Here is a 14,978-nt window from a genome sequence, read left to right on the forward strand (position 1 = left end):
GTATTACGAAAAATGCACCGTTCAAAGACAGCACATCACCCGGTTACGATAGCGCAGTGGGTATGGTACTGGGAAAGTGGCCCAGAGTTTAAATCCCACCGTGGCAAGTTGTGAAATGGATATCAATAGAATCTGGCAGCAGACAGATGCCCAATTGCCATCAAAGCCCAAACTGGTTCACGTGATGTCCTTCAGGGTAGAAAGCCTGCCGCCCCCTATCTAGTGTAGCCAACACGTGGCTCTAGTGGTTGTCTCTCAATGCCCTTCAAACTATTGTAAACTGGCCATTAAATGCACCCCACTTCCCAACGGGGCACTTTCATGACCCTGGTTGATAATACCCTCTCTATCTCAGTCGTGCAGTGGCACCTCACCTTACTGCCCTGGGACCAACTGGGAGTTAGTTCCCTGGTCAGTTTACTGAGGGGCAATCAGGGGAGTCACTAGTGGATTGAGGAAATAATAATCATGAAATTTAGGGCACAGAAGGAGGCCGTTCAGCCCACTGTGGCCACACCGGCTGACCAAGAGCTACCCGGCCTAATCCCACTTTCCAGCTCTTGGTCTGTAGCCCTGCAGGTTCCGGCACTTCAAGTGCACACTTTTAAAATGTGATGAGGGTTTCTGCCTCTACCACCCTTTCAGGCAGTGAGTTCCAGACCCCCACCAGCCTCTGGGTGAATAAAGTTCTCCTCTAATGCTTCCACCAATTACTTTAAACCTATGCCCTCGAAATCCAAAGCACACCTGAAGAGGTAGTTTAAAAAAAAAATGAATTCATTCTCAGGATGTGGGCGTCGCTGGCAAGGCCGGCATTTATTGCCCACGAGAGGTTGGTGGTGAGCCGCCTTCTTGAACCGCTGCAGTCCGTGTGGGTGAAGGTGCTCCCACAGTGCTGTAGGGGAGGGAGTTCCAGGATTGTAACCCAGCGACAATGAAGGAACAGCCGATATATTTCCAAGTCAGGATGGTGTGTGACTGGGAGGGGAACGTGGAGGTGGTGGTGTTCCCATGCGCCTGCTGCCCTTGTCCTTCTAGGCGGCAGAGGTCGCGGGTTTGGGAGGTGCTGTCTAGCAGCAATGTCAGCACGGACTCTATACTAGCGTGTTATTCTGGTGCCATGGAATCCATCCCAAAATATAACGAGGCTAATTCCACCTCACTGGGAACCTCAGGCTGTGTTTCTCCCTGAAGCAGATCACAACAAAAGCTGGCGATTTATTTGTGTACACTTACAGTGGCATCGCAAGCAACTTGTTTTGAACACCACCTCCAAGAGGCGTAGAAACCAAACACTGAAACTGGACCAACCTCTCCAAAGGCACCTCTTCCTATAACCTTCAGAGACTCAAAGTCGTCCAGACCCAACCTGGTTCTCTTGAGGCGAAGAAATTCCGTCTCCTTCTGGGCGTGTTGCGTCCGCCGCATTTGTTTCTGCCGCAAACAGAAGGCAATTAACTCGCTAATAAATGCAATCCCTGCTAATATGGACCTGCTGCAGTGCTGCGCGGTTACTGGTCGAGACCACACCCAAACATGGCTGGAAGCTTCAGCCATTGTCACCTTTAAGTAGATTTCAAAATTCTCACCCTGGTTTCAAATCCCTCCATGGCCTTGCCCCCTCCCTATTTCTAATCTCCTCCAGCCCCACAATCACCCCCCCCCCCCCTCCTCCCCTCCGAGCGATGTCTGCACTCCTCTAATTCTGCCCTCGAGCATTCCCGATTATAAATCACTCCACCATCGGTGGCCGTGCCTTCTGTGGCCCGAGCCCCAAGCTCTGGAACTCCCTGCCTAAACCTCTCTAATCCTTCAAGTCGCTGCTTAAAACCTACCTCTTTTCACCAAGCTTTTAGTCACCTGCACTAATTTCTCCTTATGCGGCTCGGTGTCAAATCTTTCCTCTCAATGCTCCTGTGAAGCACCCTGGGACGTTTCACCAAGTTAAAGGCGCTATATAAATACACGTTCTGTTTGACTCCCTCTCCTGGACTCCCATTTTTCTCTCCTCTCCCAACAGTTCTATGCTGGACACCGCAACAATCAGCAGCGAACGTCGTTCACTTCAGTCCAAAAGTGTTGGGACTTATTTTGACGTAAACGTTAGCCAAGCAGCTCCTAAAGATACCCACAGCTCTGTGCTGTCACAGGCAGTGCCCCAGTTCAAATATTATACAGAACTGTACTTAATCCGAGGGGCTTTAATTCTGCCCAAGGTTTGCTGCACGACATTCTTTAATTCATCTTCAAACAACCTCCATCGCTGATAGACATCGTTACAGCAACCCGCCACCCTCCTGTTATACAAGCTCAAACTACTCTCCGGACACAGCCCCATTTAGAAAAGAGGGAAAAGAAGCGGGATTGAAAATGCGCGCGCTCGCCCAGAAAATTCCCACCATGGCTCCAGCGCTGATATTGCACTGACGGCCTGGCAAACGAAACAAAAGAACTTGCATTTCTGTAGCGCCTTTCATAACCTCAGGGTGGCCCAAAGTGCCTTACAGCTAAATGAAGTACTTTTGAAGCGTGGTCACGGTTGTAATGTGGGAAACGCGGCAGCCAATTTGCGCACAGCAAGCTCCCACAAACAGTAATGTGATAATAACCAGATCATCCGTTTGTGTTATGGTGGTTGAGGGATAAATATTGGCCTCAGGACATCAGGGAGAACTCCCCTGCTCTTCTTTGAAATAATGCCATGGGATCTTTTACGTCCACCCGAGAGGGCAGACGGGGCCTGGGTTTAACGTCTCATTTCAAAAAAAAAAGACCTCATTGACTGTAAAGTACTTTGAGATGTCCCAAGGTTATGAAAGGCGCTATATAAATGCAAGTCTTTCTTATGTTGGCCAGTGAAGACTCAACAACTTGTAGCATCACAATTTAAAGGTTTTCCTCATCATCTTAAAAAGGGGGCTGATAACTGGCATCGAGCACTGTAGACAATTCTGGTCGCCATATTATAAAAAGGATACAGAGGCACTGGAGAGGGTGCAGAGAAGATTTACAAGAACGATACCAGAAGTGAGGGTATACATAACAGGCTGGGTTCCCTTTTCTTCAGAAAAGAAATTGAGGGGTGACTTAAGAGGTCGTTAAAATTATGAAAGAGTGGACAGAAAGAAAGAGAGTGTTTCCACTTGTGGGGAAGAGCATAACTAGAGGCCATCGATATAAGATAGTCACCAAGAAATCCAATGGGGAATTCAAAAGAAACTTTACCACCCAGAGCGTGGTGAGAATGTGGAACTCGCTGCCACAGGGAGTGGTTGAGGCGAATAGTATCGATGTATTTAAGGGGAGACTAGACAAGCGTATGAGTGACAAGGGAATAGAGGGTTACACTCTCTTTCTTTCTGTCCACTCTTTCATAATTTTAAAGACCTCTTAAGTCACCCCTCATTTTCTTTTCTGAAGAAAAGGGAACCCAGCCTGTTATGTATACCCTCACTTCTGGTATCGTCCTTGTAAATCTTGTCTGCACCCTCTCCAGTGCCTCGAGTGGAGCATAAACGCCGGCATGGACTGGTTGGGCCGAACGGCCTGTTTCTGTGCCGTATATCTGATGTAATTCAATGTATACAGTACCGTTACGACATCTAGTCTGTTTTGCCAATAAGTCAATCAGCTCACTGAGAAAGGACACTTACATCTTCATCAGCCAATCCTTCCTGCTCCATGGCTTTTTCTAGTTGCACTTGTCTGGAAAAGAAATTAAAAACAAAATTGGTCATAATTAATCGTGGAATAAATGAATTGATTGTTGGGCTGTGTGTGTGTGTGCGCACATGTGAAGGCGTGGGACAGGAAGGCTGTGGAATGCATGAGCAGATTTAATGACTGAAGCGGAGACCATGTCGACATTTGAGAATAGGTGTGTCAGGTGGTTAATGGAAAGGAGAACAAGGGATGTGGCAACAGGGCAGGTACGTGGGATTAGGACACTGCTCGTGTGGCGAACAAACACCAACACCGAATGATTGCAACAGTTTAACATCTCATCCAGAAGACGGCACCTCCGACAGTGCGGCGCTCCCTCAGCACTGCCCCCCCGACAGTGCGGCGCTCCCTCAGCACTGCCCCCCCGACAGTGCGGCGCTCCCTCAGCACTGCCCCTCCGACAGTGCGGCGCTCCCTCAGCACTGCCCCCCACCCCCCACCCCCCCCCCGACAGTGCGGCGCTCCCTCAGCACTGCCCCCCCGACAGTGCGGCGCTCCCTCAGCACTGCCCCCCCGACAGTGCGGCACTCCCTCAGCACTGCCCCTCCGACAGTGCGGCGCTCCCTCAGTACTGCCCCCCCGACAGTGCGGCGCTCCCTCAGCACTGCCCCTCCGACAGTGCGGCACTCCCTCAGCACTGCGTTGGAGCGTCATCCTAGATTGTGTGTTGAAGTGTTGTAATTGCTGAAAGGTGATTAGCCCGGAATATTTTCCCTAATCTCAGGTGCTTTACAGATGGCAATCTGAAGCAATTTCAGTTTAGTACCAAAGCTAAACACGGTATGTAAATTCAGAGTCGGGGTGGAGCGGGACTGTGGAGTGACAGCCAGCGAGCAGGAGAGCGCATCACACTGCGTTGCACAGCTTGTGAAACCCCCTGTCCAGCTGACTGAGCGACAAAGTATATTAATGTCCACTCAAACGATCCAATGTTGCTCGGGTCTGTCCGATGGAGGCAGGATTGATCCTGGTCAATGTGTAAACTTTTCCTGCAATACTTTGCTTGACCTATAGGAGGATGCTTGGTCTACAAAAGGCAAAACACTGCGAGACGGTGGAAAACACTAAATTGCTGGCAGCACTCAGCAGGTCCGGCTGCGCCTGCGGAGAGGGAGGGTGGGGTCGATGGTCTGACAAATGTTAACCCTCTCCTTCCTTCCTTGCAATCAGCTCCGTGCACACCTTGATACCCGCACCGCCCGTTACCCAGGTTTCAGGCAGATTGCATTCCTCGCGTGGGTCTTTGTTGCAAAGTGAAAACTCGTTTATTTTCTGCTGGGTTTCTGCCCACCTGTCGCACATTCTGCAGCCACTGTGCGCCGGCAACGGAGGGAGCGGAGATTGCGAGTGGCATGGATCAGATTCGTGTAAGATTATGGAGGGGGCTCGACAAGGTGGATGCAGAGAGGATGTTTCCACTGAGGGGGGAGACTAGAACTAGAGGGCATGATCTTAGAATAAGGGGCCGTCCATTTAAAACTGAGATGAGGAGGAATTTCTTCTCGGATGGTTGTAAATCTGTGGAATTCGCTGCCTCAGAGCTGTGGAAGCTGAGACATTTAAATATATTTAAGACGGATATCCGTTAAGAAACTGTAAGGGAATAAGGGGTTATGGGGAGCGAGCAGGGAAGTGGACCCGAGTCCATGATCAGATCAGCCATGATCGTATTAAATGGCGGAACAGGCTCGAGGGGCTGTATGGCCTACTTCTATTTCTCATGTTCTTATAAATTCACTGCTCGGTCAGGGGTAATGTGGAGCGTCGAGGGTTGTGGAGGCTGCAGCCATCCAGGCGATTATTCCACACTCCCGACTGGAGATGGTGGAGAGGCTTCAAGTGGTCAGGCTGTGGAGTCTAGAACCAAGGGGTCACAGTCTCAGGATAAGGGGTCAGCCATTTAGGATAGAGGATGCGGAGAAATTCCTTCACTCGGAGGGTGGTGAAGCTTTGGAATTCTCTGCCCCAAGAGCTGTGGATGCTGAGTCGTTGAGTATATTCAAGACGGAGATCAATAGATTTTTGGACTCGAGGGCTAAGGGGATCGGGTGGGAAAAGTGGAGTTGAGGTCGAAGATCAGCCATGATCGTATTGAATGGCGGAGCACACCCGAGGGGTCGAATGACCAACTCTTGCCCCCAATTGTTATGCTCTTATGTAGGACGTGGGCACCTTGTCACAGAGTCCCCAGCCTCCGACGTGCTCTTGGAGTCATGGTGTTGATTCGGCTGGTCCAGTTTCGCTTCTGGTCAATGGTGAACCCCAAGGTGTTGACAATGGGGGGGGCGGGAGGGGGGTTGGAGATTCAGCAATGGTGGTGTCTTTGAAGGGCAAAGAGAGAGGTTGGCTTTCTCCTGCTCAAGGTGGTCATTACACGTATATATAGTGTGAATGAAACCTGCCCATCGCCAGTCCAACCCCAGATGTTGTCCAGGTGTTGCCTTTTGGGCTGCCTCGTTAATCGCAAGGTTGGCGAATGGAGCTAAACATAAGCCACCGATCAGGCCTAGTCCTGGCCTCATGGTGGAGGGGTCATTGCTGAAGCAACCAAAGATAATTGGGCAAAGGGCACTGCCCTGAGGACCTCCTGCAGTGATGCCCTGGAACAGAGACGATCGGCCTCCACAATCACCTTTCTTTGTGTCAGGTGTGACTCCAGACACTGGCGGGCTTCCCCTTGGACGCCCGCTGACTGCTGCCATGCAATGCGTACGGACGGGGGCCGAGAATTCCAAAGATTCACAACCCTCCGAGTGAAGACATTTCTCCTCGGCTCAGCCCTAAATTGTCATGCCTTCCTTTTTTGTGAAACTGTCCCAGAATCTTCCGAGACTGTCGGAGCAAACGTGCCTCTTGGCTCAGACTCAGGTCCCACTCCAGGACTCTGGCAGGAACACTAGGCCGACACGCGGGCAGGACAGACACTGCTGCCTTTCCAGGGGCCCAGTCCTTTGTACGAGACGTTAAGCTGCCTGCCGATCCCAGTTGATGATCCAGGAGGACTGGTGAAGAGTGAGCGAGGAATCCTCCTGATGGCCTGGACAATTTCCCTCCCTCAGCCCTCACCACAAAAAGAAATAACCGGCCATTCATCGCACTGGTCTCGTGGGATCTTGCTGTGCATAAAACGGTTGTTGTATTTACCCGCACGACACTGGCCACTGCACAATACAATTCACTGTCGGCTTTGTGACATTTGACAGATGCAATAAGAAAGGCGCAACATAAATGCAAGTTCATTCTCTTTTTTAAAAAATTGTCCTTTGGTATTTTAAGGCGGTTCCATAAGAGTGCCGAGAATGAACGGGCTGTCTCACGTGACCAGTCGGGATTTACACTGAGCCTTGCCTTGCCGTGCATCTCCGCTATTGGGCTCTTCACATGGATAGGAAACTTCAATATGCTCCCTCACCGGACACCACAACAACAAAATGGTTAGCAAAATTAAATCCCATGGGATCAACGGGGCAATGGCAGTGTGGATAGAAAATTGGCCGAGGGACAAAAAGGTTGTTTTTCAGACCGGACGGAAGGATACAGTGCTGTTCCCCAGGGGTCGATATTGGGGCCGCTGCTCTGATAGATATTAGTGACCTGGACTTGGGTACACAGGGCACAATGTCAAAGTTTGCAGATGGCACAAAACACAGTAAACAGCGAGGAGGATAGGAACAGGCCGGTGAAATGGACATTTGAAAATGAACGCAGAGAAATGTGAAGTGATGCTTGAGAGGGCGCAGGATCAGAGAGACCAGAGGGGTGTATGTACACAAATCTTCAAAGGTGGCAGGGCAAGTTGAGAAGGCTGTTAAAAAAAGGCATATGGGATTTAGAAGAAGGAGAGGGCATCTCATTGAAACGTATAACATTCTGACTGGGTTGGACAGACAGGATACGGGGAGGATGTTTCCCCCGGGGCTGGGAAATCTAGAACAAGGGATCACAGTCTCAGGATACGGGGTAGGAAATTTAAGACCGAGATGGGGAGAAATTTTTTCACTCAGAGGGTGGTGAACCTGTGGAATTCTCTACCACAGAAGGCTGTGGGGGCCAAGTCACTGAATATATTTAAGAGGGAGATAGATAGATCGCTAGAAACAAAGGACATCAAGGGGTATGGGGAAAAAAAAACAAGAATATGGTATTGAGATAGAGGATCAGCCATGATCTTATTTGAATGGCGGTGCAGACTCGAAGGGCCGGATGGCCTACTACTGCTCCTATTTTCTATGTTTTTATGTGAGCTTTAATAGAGGCACAGAATACAAAAGCGAGGCAGTTATACTCAATATTTATAACTAACAGTTTCGGCTTCAACTGGAATATTGTGCCCAATTCTGGGCACTGCACTATGGGAAGGATGTCAAGGCCTTGGGAGAGGGTGCACAAAAGATTTACGAGAATGGTTCTAAGGATGAGGGACTTGAGTTACGTGGATAGACTGGAGAAGCTGGGGTTGTTCTCCTTACAGCAGAGAAGGTTAAGAGGAGATTTGAATGAGGTGTTCAAAATCATGAAGGGTTTTGATAGAATAAATAAGGAGAAGCTCTTTCCAGTGGCCAGGGGGGGGAAGGGGGTCAGTAACCAGAGAGACACAGATTGAAGGCGATTGGCAAAAGAACCAGAGAGGGAAGAGGAGGAGAAATGTTTTTACACAGCTGCTTGAACAGGCGGTGGAAGCAGATTCAATAGTAACTTTCAAAAGGAAATTGGATAAATACTTGAAAGAAAATATTTGCAGGGGGGAGTGGGACTAGTCCTACACCAAAGAGCCGACAAAGGCATGATGGGCCAAATGGCCTTGTTCTGTGTTGTATCATTGTGATTCTAACCTTATCTTTATAGCGTCTTTAATGCAGCAAAACGTCCCAAAGCGCTTCACAGGAGCATCAGACAAAATGTGACACCGAGCCACACAAGGAGATATTAGGATGGGTCAAAGAGGTAGGGTTTAAGGAGCGTCTTAACAGAGGAGAAAGAGGTAGAGAGGTAGAGATGTTTAGGGAGGGAGTTCCAGAGCTTGGGGCCCAGGCAGCTGAAGGCACGGCCACCAATGGTGGAGGGATGAAAATCAGGGATAGGCAAGAGGCCAGAATTTGGAGCACAGAGATCCGAGAGATTTACAAAAATAGACCATGGAGGGATTTGAATACAAGAATGAGAATTTTTTAAAATTCGAGGTGTTGCAGGGCAAGGAGCCAACAGAGGTCAGCGAACACAGGGAGTGATGGGCGAGAGGGGCTACAGCCTGAATTTCTGTGATTCAGACATACTGGAGGGCAGGGAAGTAGAGCTGTGCCCAGGATCAAATCAGCCATGATCTTAGAAAATGGCAGAGTAGGCTCAAGGGGCCAAATGGCCGACTCATGTTCTTATGTTCATACACTTGTCTCTCCTTCATTGTTGCAGTAAACAAGGAACTTTTCCAAGCCCTGCCCAGCCTGTTTAGCAATTACCATGGCTCTGGTCTCTGGAGTCGCGGGGTCCATCGGTGAACCTTATCCCCCATGGCTATATCCAGAAATTCAAGCGTGGAAATAATTCCACAAATCCCATTCAAAACAACCAGCACTCATTAATTGATCCCACAACGCCTTTCAAACCAGCCCAAACATGACATCATGTAAGCAAAGTAACATGATCACAGAGCCCTGCGACAAGGCGAGAGTTATCCACAACTCAGCCTGCATACATCACAGAAGTATAAAGACAGACCATGCCTGGATGAGTGCAGCTCCCACAACACTCGAGAAGCTCGACACCATCCAGGACAAAGCAGCCCGCTTGATCGGCACCCCATCCACCACCTTCAACATTCACTCCCTCCACCACCGGCGCACCGTGGCTGCAGTGTGCACCATCTACAAGATGCACTACAGCAACTCACCAAGGCTTCTTCGGCAGCACCTCCCAAACCAGCGACCTCTACCACCTAGAAGGACAAGGGCAGCAGGCGCATGGGAACACCATCACCTCCACGTTGCCCTCCCAGTCACACACCATCCTGACTTGGAAATATATCGGCCGTTCCTTCATCGTCACTGGGTCACAATCCTGGAACTCCCTCCCTGACAGCACTGTGGGAGCACCTTCACCACACGGACTGCAGCGGTTCAAGGCGGCGGCTCACCACCATCTTCTCAAGGGCGATTAAATTGAAAAGTATGAAGTGATACATTTTGATAGGAAGAATGAGGAGAGGCAATATAAACTAAAGGGTACAATCCTAAAGGGGGTGCATGAACAGAGAGATCTGGGGTATGTGCGCACAAATCGTTGAAGGTGGCAGGGCAGGTTGAGAAAGCGGTTAAAAGCGCTTACGGGATCCTGGGCTTCATAAATAAATAGAGGCAGAGTACAAAAGCAAGGAAGTTATGATGATCCTTTATAAAACACTGTTCGGCCTCAACTGGAGTATTGTGTCCAATTCTGGGCAGTGCACTTTAGGAAGGATGTGAAGGCCTTAGAGGGCGCAGAAAAGATTTACAAGAATGATTCCAGGGATGAGGAACTGCAGTTACGTGGATAGACTGGAGAAGCTGGGGTTGTTCTCTTTGGAGCAGGGAAGATTGAGAAGAGATTTGATCGAGGTGTTCAAAATCATGAGGGATCTGGACAGAGTAGATAGAGAAACTGTTCCCATTGGTGGAAGGGCCAAGAACCAGAGGACACAGATTTAAGGAGATTGGCAGAAGAACCAAAGGCGACACGAGGAAAAACTTTTTTTTTTTTTTAAAGCAGCGAGTGGTTGGATCTGGAATGCACGGCCTAAGAGGGTGGTGGAGGCAGACTCAATGGTGGCTTTCAAAAGGGAATTGGATAAGTATCCGAAGGAAAAATGTGTGCAGGGCTATGGGGAAAGGGCAGAGGAGTGGGACTAGATAAAAAGTGCTCTTGCAGAGGGCTGGTACGGGTTCAATGGGCCGAATGGCCTCCTTCTGTGCACTAACCATTCTATAGTTCTATTAGGGATGGGCAGCAAATATTGGCCTGGTCACAGATGCCCACATCCCAGGAACAAATTTTTTAAAAAGTCAGAGTTAATACCCCAGAAAGGATTTCAACAGAAGCAAAAACATGGCTGCAAGTTTCAACAAGCAAGACAGAATTCTGAGTGCACAGAGGCAGTATTTTGCCTTTTGTATTGTAGCCGAATGATCATTTGCAAAAGCTGCAAGCTCTTCTGATTTTTGTTTTGCCCTTGGAAGCTTTTTCTCAGGGTAACTTCCTTCTTGGCAAGTGCAGGGAAGGGCCCGCTGCCATGGTGACACGCTGGCTTGGTATAGGTCTGCACGGTTTGGGCCCCCAAAGCGCCTGGGACTAGATTTAAAAGGAGTCCCCTCTCTGCTTCGTGGGGCAATCTGTGCTCTCTCCCAGCCTTCCAAACCCCCAGTCCTGCCGCCAACATACTCCGAACCTCAACCAGTCATCCACCATCAGCCAAACCCTCGGCCTGGACTCCCCAACATCCCGTCCCACCAGTACATCAATACTTCCTGCTCATCAAAACAAGCAACACCACAGGCCATCTGCAGTAACGTTTGCACATCCCTCCATGCTAATTGATAGAGAATTCAAACAGGCTGCATTTAGACAGGCTGTGAAAATTCAGACAAGTCAGAGATGCTACGTGAGTGGTAGCATGTTGCATTAACTCAATCAACTTGACATTTTAGGACCTTGGGTAGCGAGCCAATTAAAAGGTTAAAAGACTAGTAATTGAGCCAATAAGGTCAAAGGCGGCGAGTTCTTTTCTGTAAATTGAACCCGGTATAAATACAGCCATTTTGACCATGTGGTCCCAGTAAGACAAAGGAACTGGCAATCAGCCAGCAGCTTGTTGCTCTCTGCCAAGATTAAAAAGTTAAAACTACCATCGGAGTTCGTATTTCATTGGAAATTAAGGAGATCTAACACTAATTAGCTGTTTGAAATCCACCCAGTTACAAAGGGCATGAGCATTAACATGAATATCCTACCACTATCAATCTGAATAAAACAGAGATAGAAAGCAGAAAGGAGAGCGGGCAAGCAAAAAAAAAAAAGTTGCATTTTTACAGGATATCCCAAAGCGCTTTACAGCCAATGAAGTGTCGTCACTGTTGTAATGTAAGAAACACAGCAGCCAATTTGCACACAGCAAGCTCCCACAAAAACAATCAGATAAATAACCAGATAATTGTTTTTAGTGATGTTGATTGAGGGATAAATATTGGCTAGGACACCGGGGAGAACTCACTCATTTCTTCAAGTAGGGCTGAGAGATATTCTGAACCCACTCGAGGGCAGACGGGGCCTTGCCTTAACATCTCATCTGAAAGACGGCACCTCCGACAGTGCAGCGCTCCCTCAGTACTGCCCCTCCGACAGTGCGGCGCTCCCTCAGTACTGCCCCTCCGACAGTGCGGCGCTCCCTCAGTACTGCCCCTCCGACAGTGCGGCGCTCCCTCAGTACTGCCCCTCCGACAGTGCAGCGCTCCCTCAGTACTGCACTGGGAGTGTCAGCTTGTGCTCAAATTTCTGGAGTGGGACTTGAACCCACGACCTTCTGACTCAGAGGCAAGAGTGCTGCCCACTGAGCCACAGCTGGCAGTGTCAGAAATGAAAGAAAAACTATGGTGGGAAAATCAAGAGCAAGGGAACAGAACCTTAAAATTAGCGCCAGACTATTCAGGAATAAAATCAGGAAGCACTTTTTCCCCCGCACAGAGGACAGCGGAAATCTGGAACACTCTTCCCCGCCAAAAACTGGGGCTGATTGGAGCATTCAACATGCTGGGTCAGGGTACCGAGGGATACGGAGCAAAGGCGGGTAAGGTGGGCTTCGGGTTGCGGATCCCCCGGGGGCGGGCAGACAGACGTTACCTCATCTCTCGCTCTTCATGCTGTGCAATCAGGTTGCTGTAGAAATTCTCCAGGGTGAGTTTGGCCACAGTTACCCTCTCCCGCGTGTGATTACTCATTGGAAAGGATGCAGCGGGTCCTCCGATCATCGCCATGGTAATCTGCGAGGGATAAAGAAAATCACCGTGTGAACACAGCTGGTTCGCTGCTCATTCCCGCTGGAAAGATGCATATACTTCCCCCCCACCCGCCCCCAAAAGAATCTCTGCGCTCCTCTAATTCTGCCCTCTTGAGCATCCCCGATTATAGTCTCTCCACCATTGGTGGCCGTGCCTTCTGTTGCCTGGGCCCGAGGCTCTGGAACTCCCTGCCTAAACCTCTGCCTCTCTTTCCTCCTTCAAGACGCTCCTTAAAACCTACCTCTCTGCTCAAGCTTTTGGTCACCTGCCCTAATTTTTCCTTGAGTGGCTCGGTGTCAAATTGTGTGTCGCATAACGCTCCTTGGGACGTTTCACTACGTTAAAAAGGGGCTATATAAATACAAGTTGTTGTTGTCTAGATGGATGGACCAGTTCATCGTTCCCTGTCCTTTTTTATATGTTCCTATGACCATGGTAACGCTGGCATTGTCCGATCAGCAATATAATATTGACACATGTAGAGCACATTTTCCTATCTGTCACACTTTGTGCCATATTCAAATTTGTCATCACAACAACCTTGACCAAGCTTTTGGTCATCTGCCGCAATTTCTGCTTATGCGGCTTGGTGTCAAATGTGTGTGTTTTGTCTGGTCAACATCATCATCATAGGCAGTCCCTCGGAATCGAGGAAGACTGGCTTCCATTCTTAAAATGAGTCCTTCGGTGGCTGAACAGTCCAATACTGGACTGTATTTATCCAGTAATACTCCTGTGAAGTGCCGTGGAATGTTTTACTATGTTAAAGGTGCTATATAAATACAAGTAGTTGTTATTATGCAAATACAGTGGACACGAATCACCCAATATGACGCAGTTGAGCATTAGCCAAACCAAGCCACTACCAAGCTGGCTAAACCACTCTCGCTGGAGAAATGAATCACACCAACATCTTCAGCTCTGTGGGAATATCCTCACTGCGGAGTCAGAAGGTGGAGTTCAAGCCCATAAATCTAGATCGCCACGTCAACGCGATTCCAGGGGAGTGCTGCACCGGCAGAGGTGCTGCCTTTTAGAAGAGACGTTAAACCCAGGCCCCGTCTGCCTGCTCAGATGGACACTATAGATCCCAGCAACATTCGCCAGGGGGAAGGGTAGCCAGGGGGGGGATTAACCGTGGGGCTGCACCAAATAAATGTAGGAAAAAAAAAATATATATATAAGGCCTCCCAAATAGGCTGAATAGAATCGACAATGAGAGCAGAAAAACAAGACCGAGGAAAATAGGTTCACTGGTTTATACCTATATATACTAATGTACCTATATACAGAACAGAATATGTACTAGCCTGTTTTATTTCACATGTCAGAGAGAAATTTGCATATATGTATAGGAATCTAGTATTGCAATGTTACCAGAACCCAGAATATATACCTACTTGATACAGAATATATGCTTTCATATACTGGCCTATGTTTTCATACACAGAATCAGAATCATATACGCAATGTAATGAACAAACATAACTATTGGCCCATTTGGATCAGTTTGTCCCAGGCCCATCAGGCCCTAATCCGGCCCCCACGCTAGCACTATTGAAGTTACAGGACCAGTAATCCAGAGGCCTGGACTAGTGATCCGGAGACACAAGTTCAAATCCCACCACGGCAGCTGGGGAATTTAAATTCAGTTAATTAATTTTAAAAAATAACACTGACCATGAAATGGATGTCCTTTAGTACCTTCACCACACAGACTGCAGCAGTTCAAAACTGCAGGGGATATTGTGTATTTGGATTTCCAAAAGGCATTTGATAAGGTGCCACATAAGAGAATACTGCACAAGATAAAAGCTCACGGGGTTGGGGGTAATATATTAGCAGAGAGTCGGGATAAATGGGTCATTTTCCAGTTGGCAAACTGTAACTAGTGGGGTGCTGCAGGGATCAGTGCTGGGTCCTCAACTATTTACAATCTATATTAATAACTTGGATGAAGGGACCGAGTGTAATGGAGCCAAGTTTGCTGATGATACAAAGATGGGTGGGAAAGCAAATTGTGAGGAGGATACAAAAAATCTGCAAAGGGATATAGACAGGCTAAGTAAGTGGGGAAACATTTGGCAGTTGGGGTATAATGTGGGAAAATGTGAGGTTATCCACTTTGGCAGAAATACTAGAAAAGCAAATTATAATGTAAAGAGAGAAAAATTGCAAGTGCTGCAGAACAGAGGGACCTGGGGGTCCTTGTGCATGAAACACAAAAAGTTA

General features: G+C 48.5%; 1 protein-coding gene across 1 annotated transcript in view; it reads right to left on the reverse strand.

The window, feature by feature from the left end:
• The window catches only part of LOC139280600 (serine/threonine-protein kinase 38-like), a 66,042-nt gene that overhangs the window by 24,364 nt on the left and 26,700 nt on the right, over nucleotides 1-14,978 (reverse strand). Inside the window, exons 2-4 of the mRNA XM_070900143.1 lie at nucleotides 12,589-12,728; nucleotides 3,654-3,705; nucleotides 1,312-1,434 (exon numbers count right to left, since the gene is read on the reverse strand). Of these exons, the coding sequence (XP_070756244.1) occupies nucleotides 1,312-1,434; nucleotides 3,654-3,705; nucleotides 12,589-12,722 (309 nt within the window). The 5' untranslated portion in view covers nucleotides 12,723-12,728. The remainder of the gene's footprint in view (nucleotides 1-1,311; nucleotides 1,435-3,653; nucleotides 3,706-12,588; nucleotides 12,729-14,978) is intronic.

Source organism: Pristiophorus japonicus, chromosome 15 (assembly GCF_044704955.1).
Source record: "Pristiophorus japonicus isolate sPriJap1 chromosome 15, sPriJap1.hap1, whole genome shotgun sequence".
In the NCBI taxonomy this organism is placed as follows: Eukaryota; Metazoa; Chordata; class Chondrichthyes; family Pristiophoridae; genus Pristiophorus; species Pristiophorus japonicus.